The following is a 10,133-nucleotide window of genomic DNA, read 5'->3' as shown; positions in this document are numbered from 1 at the left end:
AAGTCCGTAGTAAATTAAATAAACTTTTAAAACCACTGCACGGGAGGTGAATAAAAACAAAAACAACGTTTCGACAAATCTAACTTATCCACATATTGCACAACGTACGTTTATTTAAACAAACTATCTATAGTTGTCATATCCTGAAAGTTTTCTAATTGAATTAAAAATTAACTCAGGAAGAAGGAGATAATGGCTAATTTGGTGAAACATATACCACAATTATTCTCGGAATTAATAATCACACAACCCTCTGTAACAACAACAAAATCCTTGATAATATTAGACTACAATATCGAAGATGCACATTTCTTAATCTTTCTGATGACGTTTCAGATAATTTGTGTTAGATTTTGTAGATACTAAAAACAACATATAAAATAACAATTGCTAAATAAAATAACCAACAACTTTTTATCCATACTGCTTAAGTGACAGGCTTAGCTTAATTAATTAATTAATGTTTTGGTAAAGAATGTCTGAAAAATAAATTCACGTGGTAGAGGGAAAATAGAACAACCCAACTATACAAAAAACAATTCATTTTTTTTAAGAATGCAAATGGTATCAAATGTTGGAGAAATAAAATGCTTAGGTTAAAGAAAATATCTGCCAAAGTATTGGGTAAAAATGTTATACAATTTAAGTTTAACGTTTGCATCTTAAATATCTAGTGATACATCTGTTCATACTTAACACGAAGTTAAATAAAGAAATAAACTTGAAACTTTTCAAAATTCTATTATAGTTTTCTATTTTGTGGCCATAAATACACTTAATCTATTTCATACTGAACTTAACTTTGCTTCTGTTTCCTACAAATATATTTCCAGTGGCAAGTCTGAACGCTTACGACGCTAAAATTCGGATTTCGATACCCGTAGTGGGCACAGCACCGATACCCTATTGTGTAGCTTTGTGCTAAACAATAACCAAATCTTACAAATACCAATCAACCAGTAGTATAATGCTGTTTAATTACCCTGATCTTGTACAATTCCTTGTCTTAAACACCTCCGTGCACAATCCTCCACGTTACTGTAAAAAGTGTACTTTCAAAGATTAAGCATGAAGACAAGACAGTTACGATAACTTTAAATGTTCAGGGAGTAAGTCAAGATTTGCTTAAATTTTGTTTTAAATGTTGTTACAGATAGAGTATACTTACTTTCCCATTTAGTGAATGATTAGAATTAACTTAATTAACATAAACTAATATAAATAAACTATTAACCTTCCATTGTTCAATAAAACTAAACATAAACATAAAAATACCGATATTCTTCCTTGATAAAATCGAGACCAGTAATACACTGAAAAGCACTACATAGGTGTGCATACTATTACTACCGAAATTTTCAATAAAAACAAAACAATCCCAAATCACCCCAGATGAACGAGGTTATTGTTCGTTCATTACACAATTTCACAAAAATTCTCCAAAATTTAGATTAATTTTCAGAGCAACTAGCTGTATTTTTTTTTATAAAAGTTTGTTTATAGTTAAACTACACCAGGGGTAATCTGTGTTGTGCCCACCACAGGTATCGAAGGGCGGTTTTGTAGCATTGTAAATTCACAGTTGTGCCACTGGGGGCGTATTAAAAAAGAAGGTATTTCTGTTTTTACTTTACAATTATTTAAATTCATTTGTTTCCAGAGAATATGATTCACACAAAATTAATAACTCATACTGAATCATAAAAATGGATTAAATATTAATTTTCTAGCCGATATTTTTATTAAAATTTCTTTACAATTGTTCACCACTATGTTAAACATGCTTATCGTTACAAAAATAGTTTAACACTTTATTTATTTGACGTTAATATTTTATACTATGTTATCTCATAATGAGACCGTGGCCTAATGGTTAGTGTGCTCGGAACGTGAATCGAGGATTTATGGTTTGCGTTCCGTTGCCGCGTAAAGTGTTCATCACTTTGGTGTCGTGAGTGCGTTATAAGAGTGGCGATCAAATCCAATATTTTGTTTCTTTCTTCCATTCAATACCAGAGCTTATCAGTAGGGCTGGAAGATCAAACGTTCGATCAAAATAAGCTAAGGTAGATTTGAAACGCCATTTTTACACACCTCTGATTTTGAACCATAATGGGCAAGTTAAGGGGAATGTGGAAAAAAATCTGCAGTTAACTTGTCTTTTATATCACTTCTAAGGTTTACTGGTTTATAACAGTTCCCTGGCTTTGAGGGTTTAAACTGTAATTTTTAAAATATTATATTGTATATATATTAATACCATTTCGCAGAGTCTTTTGTTCCTCTTTTTTTACATTATAGAAGACTTTCACCCGCCCCTGTTTTACCTATGGTCACACTGTTCGCTACCATCATCAGGAGTGACTCATACTAGGTAATAGGAGTTTTGTAAGTGAAGGTTTTAACTGATTATATGCTTTAAGGGATATGAATACTCTTTTATATAGAAAATTAATATTGTATTCCATAACTGTACATTAATATCTAACAATTCATCATCCTTATTTAACGATAAATTATACAATTCATAAAATAAAAGTTCAGTAGATTCTCTAATATTAAATTAAATATGAATATTAGGCTGATATACATGTAGAATTTCAGTTTCCTGACAACTTATTAGCCCCGCAGTGGCACAGCGGAAGGTCTGCGGACTTACAACGCTAGAAACCGTGTTTCGATACCCGTGGTGGGCAGAGCACAGATAGCCCACTGTGTAGCTTTGTGCTTAATTACAAACAGGCAACTTATTAAATACCTTAAAAATTACGTTTTAAACGCCAAAAACAGTCGAAGTTATCAAAAAACAAGTTAATTGGAAATGTTATTTCCCACATTTTTCTTAATATGTCCACTGTGTCTCAAAATCAGAGTGTTACACTCCAGTCTCTCAAAAGAACTAGCGAACTGGTTATGCCCCTTTTCGGCCACGAAAAGAGGCTTCCAATAAGAAGGAGATCGTGTAAGAAGGAGAGAAAGCTGTAATCCAGGAATCTTTGATGTTGACCATCGTCAAATAGTTGTATTATTTATTTTTAAACGTTGTTTTTACTATTTTAAAAATTTTAATCTATAAGTTAAATTTTGTTGTTAAAAAAATAGAGTATGTAAAATTGATACACTGAAAAAACTTTTTTCCTCTCCCCGGCGGGGAATCGAACCCCGGTCTCCCGCGTGACAGGCGGGGATACTCACCACTATACTACCGAGGAATATATAAAAGTTTATATTTACTTTTTTTAAGTAATAAAAATAATTTCATCTATTTCATTGAATTATTATAATTTTTACATAAGTGCAGATCTCTTCTGATAGAAAATCAAATTGTCAGAACTGAGTAACTAATATGACAATGTTAATACGAATTGACGACTACTAGTGTTAATATTATCAATACGTAGGCCTAACTACGTGTATGTACAAAAAGCGATGTTAATATTATTCATTTTCACCTGTGCATGCTCTTGATTTTCGTTATCATAACATCAGTTGTCTACCGTAAAAATGTTTATTGATGTATTAAAACTAACAGAGCATTATTGTACAATTACATCACTTATAAATATTGACGGTGGAAATCAATTTACAGCTGTCTGTGATGAACCTGCATTGTAGCGCTACCTATTATTAACTAATCCGGCAATATATCTATTTCTTCAACGCCAATATAATATATTTCAGTACCTAGAAAAGTAAGGAAAGTTAAATCAAATATTATGATTCTGCAACTTGAAATAATTAATTTTTCAATAGAGCTTTAAAAAATAGTACTAAAATCTAGAAGGCGGTCTATGTCAAGTTATTTTCAAAGAGGTTGGAACTAAATTGTATAGTATTGTAAGTTTCTACCTCTTGGGTTATCTTAACCCTAATACTCTTGTTACAACGATTGAAACAAAATTTATGATGTATGTTAGAGCGAAATCAGAATATGTTTACAATATATCATGTTGGGTCATCAAGATTCAGTACATTCATTAAAAAAAATGCACAAAAAATTTTAACATTACTTGTAAAGGTCTTCATTAATTAAACAAATTCTCCAAAAGTTTTAATATCATATGGTCTATCTTAAACAAAAAGTCAAATTTACGAAATATATTAGAATCAACATTACTAATTTTCTAATATAGGGATACCAAGGCTGTTGGCTGGTAGGACGGTTTCATTCCTTTTCTTTTCTATGAAAGTAAATGTGTATTATTCACTAAAAGTTTAACATATAGAAAATGAAAGGTTCTAATTTACGGAAAAATGTAATTGCGTGTGGATGAATATATACAACTGTGATAATCTTACGATTTTAAATATTTTGCTGGTGGTGTCAAATCAAGACGACAAATAAAAATTTTCTTTACTCATCTCAAAAAAGGACATTTGTTATTATTCACTTTATATGGCTTAATACTTTAAAGTAGAATCCCACTTTTGTTGCAATCTTCTCGAACTACGGAGGTTGTGTTTGTTAATTTACTATTATCTGTTGTAAAAAAAGTTTGTTGTGGAAAGGTTCTTCGTTTGCAAGAATGCGAATAAGCAAATGGTGGGGTATATTTTACAACCATGGTTGGACAATGAAGAATTTGTTTTTCTTTTCTGTTTTCAAAATATAAAGGGTAGAGGTAGGATGTGTGAAATTACAAGTATATTACTTTGATGTCCATTGTTAGGAAGGCTTCGGATCGTTGAATAAAGAAAATAATCTTGAAACTACTATTTATAAATAATTTACATCATAGATTTTAAAAAGGGTTTTTATTTGCCTCACTAACTGTGAAAGCTTTGATTAGGTTTCTGTTTAAGGCTTCGTCGTTAACGTTATTTACCCTCAATTTTAGAATACCTTCGATAGCACCAGTAACTCAGTGATATGTCTGATAACTTATGATGCTAAATGATGATACCGTTGGAACTACTTGATTAATTTAAATTAACAGGAACGATAAAATGAAATGTGACTTTCGTATTGGAAAGTGCTAAAATGAAACAGTCGTATTCGGTACTTAGTGAAGAATTTTGTGTACGTGTGTGTTTGTTAGCTATTAGAACCATGGAAAGTATCATGCCCATTAAGAGCAGAACCAATGCAATGTTTGTTCTGAATTTCGCGCAAAGCTACACGAGGGCTATCTGCGGTAGCCGCCCCTAATTTAGTAGTGATGCACTAGACGGAGGTAGCTAGTCAACACCACCCACCGCCAGCTCTTGGGCTACTATTTTACCAACGAATAGTGGGATTGAGGGTCGTGCGTTCGAATTCCCATCACCGAACATACTCGTCCTCTCAGTAGTGGGGATGTTATAATGTTACAGTCAATCCCACTATTCGTAGGTGAATGAGTAACCCAGAAGTTGGCGGTGGATGGTGATGACTAGCTGCCTTCCATCTAGTTTATCACTGCTAAATTAGGGACGGCTAGGGCATATAGCCCTCGAGTAGCTTTGAGCGAAAAAACAAACAAACGAACACAAGTAAGAAGGTATTTTACATTGTCTTCGTTGAGTAACTAAAATGCTGTGGCTGGGAATATAACCGCAAGTGTTGTTTTGTATATAGATGTATGATTGTTTTAGTTTTACCGAATAATTTACACTCGTAGTATTAACAATTAGCACAAGAACCAAAACCATAAACTAGAACTCGAATAACCCGAGTGCTTTTCGAACTGAACTAGATGACTTACCTTCAGAAACCACGTAATTTATGAGGTTTCATAAACAATTTATATATGTTTTACGTATTTTTGTTTTAATTTTGTAGATACACCATACATCTGCAAGCTTTTCATCTAAGTGTTTCTGAATAATAAACATGTTTTTATTTAAATCATTACACAGCTTCTTGTTTACTTGAGGTAAATGAAACACTTCACAATGAGCTACCAGTGCAGTGCCCACAATATGGATCGAAACTCGAATATTAGCGTGATGAAACCCTCGAGGTTACCGCTGAGTCACCAAGCGGTAAACATCGGCTTAATCATTGTTGCTATAAGCTAGGTACCTTCTGATATGAACCTGCTAAACAGGTTTTTACGCATCTGTTTATCCTTGATTTTGTAAGCACTACTGGCTAAGGTGACATACATTTTATAAGTGTAGATGCTGCATTGGCAGTACCATATAAACGAGGCTTCCAGTCAAATGTTTTATCGTATCCTACGTGTTTAACTGAAACTGTGCTCTCATTAAGGGAGACTTTACTTCAGATCCTCTTTGAAGAAAGGTGACGTCATAGGAAAGAGTTTTTATGTCTTTCAGTTTCTTATTTCATTTGTTTGTTTTAGATGATATAAGTAAGTAATTTAAAGATGTTGAATAAATTACTACTTTTTCAGTAAGTTAACTCTTTATTTAGAAAACAATTCTTAGTACTACTTAAAACAAGTTTGCAATTTTTCCAACTCTGAAATGTCTCTAGCCTCTATTTATACTTTCTTTCTACGTACCAGGTTGACGGATTATCATGACATCTCGATTGTCTATGATCCTGTTGCTTGCTTGTCTAACATGTCGGCCATGTGAGGCTGAATCTGCCAGTATTCAACAATTCTCAGATCAAACAAAAGATATCACAACTTCAGACTTCTGGAGGCATGTTGACCTGAAGTCTCAAGAAATACCCGAAGAAATTACTCAAAAGGCTGCAGACATTGATGTCAAAGAAACCAGTATCACTATTGATGTAAGTTACTTTAATCATATTAATTTTTCTATATCCTAGTTTAGTGTTAATATCTAAGTGTGAGACAAGTAGGTCATGCGGATTAACTTAAAACTCTAATCACAAATATTATTATAAAATCACTACTAAACAGATAGATAGAGCAGAATCTTTACTTTCAGCAGATACGGACAGCTACGTTGGACATAACAGTTTTTATTGATGAGCATCAATATATAATTATTACCCCAAATTAATTCGTTTAAATATTGCTAAGAAAAGAACTCAATACAATACTCCTAAATTTTTGCTGTATTGATGACAAATTCAAATGAAAAATGAAACTTATTTTATAATGTAGAGTTATGACAGTTTATAACAGATATAAAGGTTCATATAATTTGTCTACATACGTACATACTCTCAACTATTAGCTTTCCACGTCAGGGTACCAACAGTTCAATAATGATGTCAAGATGGGTATAAAACTTTCCTTAAAATAAGACGTTTTTCTGTTACCGATAAATTAGCCTAATACGTCACATACTTAACCGAAGCAGCAATAAATTTTACATTCTTTCACATGACTTAGCACAAATTATGTTCCAAAAAAGATGTATCAACACTATAACTTGTAATCATATGCAATTTTTAACTTTTTTGTTATAAAAATTTAGATGTTTTGGAACTTAAGCAATTTAGATTAACACTAGCCCTTTGAGCACTTTATACTTAATGATGTCAGTAGCTCTGTGACCAAATAAGTCTAAGGGATTATTTAAACTTGAAAACTAGCCAAGCACTTAATACTTAATGATGCCAACAGCTTTATGACCAAATCAACTTGGTTGTAATGGGCTCTTAACAAGTGTAGGTATAGGATTTTATTAAGTGAAACAAGTTATTTTTTTGGTGTGTGATGCTTCGCAGCGAAATGTAATTTAAAATAATTTACATGGTATTTTTTATGAAATTGAATTCCTATCATATATATATATATATATATAAATGTGTATGTGTAAAAGTTTATAAAGTTGTTGTGAGCCCGCGAAATTCAAGATATTTACTACTCTCACTAATTAATATTTGAGTTCTCTATGTATTTTACATATAAAATATTTGAATTCTCTGTGTATTTTACATATAAAATATTTGAATTCTCTGTGTATTTTACATATATAATATTTTAGTTCTCTATGTATTTTACATATAAAATATTTGAATTATCTATGTATTTTACATATAAAATATTTGAATTATCTATGTATTTTACATATAAAATATTTGAGTTCTCTATGTATTTTAAATATATATAATGAGTGACTTCATCCTATTTCTTTGTAAAGTTCACGACACTGAGTGTTGTAATGTTTGTTTGTTTTTAATTATGCACAAAGCTACACAAGGGCTATCTGTGCTCTGTCCACCACGGGTATCGAAAACCGGTTTCTAGCGTTGTAAGTCCGCAGACATTCCGCTGTGCCACTGGGGGGCAAGAGTGTTGTAATAACAATACAAATATAGTCAATATGACGTAATATGTGGATCCTACCTGTATGGAAGCATATAACAAATCTGTAATTTAGGGGTTAACTGTAATACTGTTTCAAAAGTGAATTTCAAATGATTTTTTTGGAATGGAATTGACAGAAGGCTTTAGGATTTTTTTATAAGGTTTAATTGATTGTAAAGATAATGATTTTGTATTGTGTTAAACAAAACGATTCGCAGTACTCTAGCTTCGTAGGTAGGAAATACAAACAGGTAGCCATTTATAAAAGAGTCACAGTTACAACAACATTTTTACATGAATTTTTATACTTTCTCACAGAATCATGCACATGTGATATTCAGGTACACTGAGGTGGAACAGAAAAGCCATAAGTTCATACAAAACGCAGGTTCAGGACTGCCTAAGTGAAAAATAAATTGAACGTGGACAGTAGGGTAAAACAAGCAAACAAAAGTGTAATTTAAAACAAACAAAGCTGTTTATTCAACACAAGCACAGTATTCTGTTACCTGGGGGCGTGGCGGTCAACGAGAAATTTCGTAACTACATGCTGAAACTGCAAGGAAATTAAGAGAAAAAAAAGGATATACCTGAATAAATTCATGATGTTAGGAAAACATGTAAATTTAAAAACTCAGTTACAGATAAAAATATGAAGCCCTGTAGCCTAAGTGCTTTCGAAAGGTGGACTTTTCTTCATCAGGAACCCTCTAATAAAGTTCAGAGGCGGCTTGACTTGATAATGAAGAAAACCATATTATAAATATACGACGTTTCGACAAGATCATGTCATTCTCAGGTACAAGTAGTTTACAGAGACACATGAACATATATACGGTATGGAACAAAGAGGTCACATGACCGGAGATTGCTTCACAGTCTAATATAGGTATCTTGGTGTTGGTTTAGGGTGGGGCTGTTTGGATCAATTAAAATTAGCTTGATTTAATCTGAGTTTATTAATGTTTGGTTCTTTGTTTAAAATTACACTGATTTGTATAGATAAACTGTGGTTTTTTTTAGTTTCAATGGCGGTAAACATGGAAAGTTTTTTTTTATTATGTTCGGTGAATCTGGTTTCCAATTTATTCCGGTTTCTCTGATGTAGAATTCGGGACAGTTATTGCACGTTATTTTATAAAATGACGTTGGTATTGCGTGATTCTGTGTCATTTTTAGTTTAGGGCTGTGTTTTCAGGTGAATTCGAAGTCAACAGGAATTTTATGTTTAATGGCAAGTTTTCTCCAAGTGTTGATTATTTTTGAACTGATTTCAGGAATATATGGTAAATTGCAGTGTAATGTTATGTTGTTGTTTTATGTGTCAGTGTCAGTATGAGGTTTTTGTTCTGGTGGTTGTGTGAAAATTTTTCGACAATGGTCAGTCTCTGTAAATTACTTGTACCTGACGATGACATAGTCTTGTCGAAACGTTTTCTTCATTACCCAGTCCAGCCGTCTACAAACTTTATTTTCTAACAAGTGGGTTCCTCGTCATCAAATTTAAAGATATATTTTATATGGAGGGGTGCAATAAATTATTACTTCAGCCATAACACCTACAAACTCCTACTCTTATCCTCCTTATACACCCAATCTGTTTAGTTAACATTATACAGAGCTAAAAAAAAATAATAAAGTCACAGGAGATTAAACCCAAATAGTGACAATTTCTGAACAGTATATTTTACAAGGACTTTATTATTTGCACTCTATTTTTACAGATTACCTTAACTTTAAATCATTCAGGGTTCAGAAAATTATTCTACAATCTACTTAAGTTGTTCTTATTTGGATGTTTCAAAAGATATGACGTCATGTTTTTGCCACTCCTACCATTAATAACCCAATGACACTACATTGAAATTTATGTTTTTCATACGATTTTAGATTATTTTAATCGTTGTTAAACACAAAGTTGTACAAAGGGCTATCTATGCAATGCCCACCATGGGT

At 32.2% G+C, this 10,133-nt stretch overlaps 1 protein-coding gene and 1 non-coding gene across 4 annotated transcripts in view; one reads left to right on the top strand and one right to left on the bottom strand.

Annotated features, from left to right (window-relative positions):
* Positions 1–10,133, top strand: part of LOC106461045 (protein ABHD14B-like) — a 30,126-nt gene that overhangs the window by 9,987 nt on the left and 10,006 nt on the right. For 2 of the 3 annotated variants that reach the window (XM_022387870.1, XM_022387871.1), the window contains exon 2: positions 6,453–6,685. In XM_022387870.1, coding sequence (XP_022243578.1) covers positions 6,467–6,685 — 219 coding nt within the window. In that variant the 5' untranslated portion in view covers positions 6,453–6,466. Of the gene's footprint in view, positions 1–6,068; positions 6,227–6,452; positions 6,686–10,133 lie in introns of those variants that run through there. The other variant, XM_013920828.2, reaches the window with a different exon arrangement.
* Trnad-guc lies at positions 3,141–3,212 on the bottom strand. The gene has a single exon. It is a non-coding gene; the product is annotated as a tRNA-Asp (tRNA).

This window comes from Limulus polyphemus, unplaced genomic scaffold (genome assembly GCF_000517525.1).
Source record: "Limulus polyphemus unplaced genomic scaffold, Limulus_polyphemus-2.1.2 Scaffold886, whole genome shotgun sequence".
NCBI classification, from domain to species: domain Eukaryota; kingdom Metazoa; phylum Arthropoda; class Merostomata; order Xiphosura; family Limulidae; genus Limulus; species Limulus polyphemus.
Note: the sequence above shows the minus strand (reverse complement) of the source record. Positions and strands in the feature narration are given on the sequence as shown.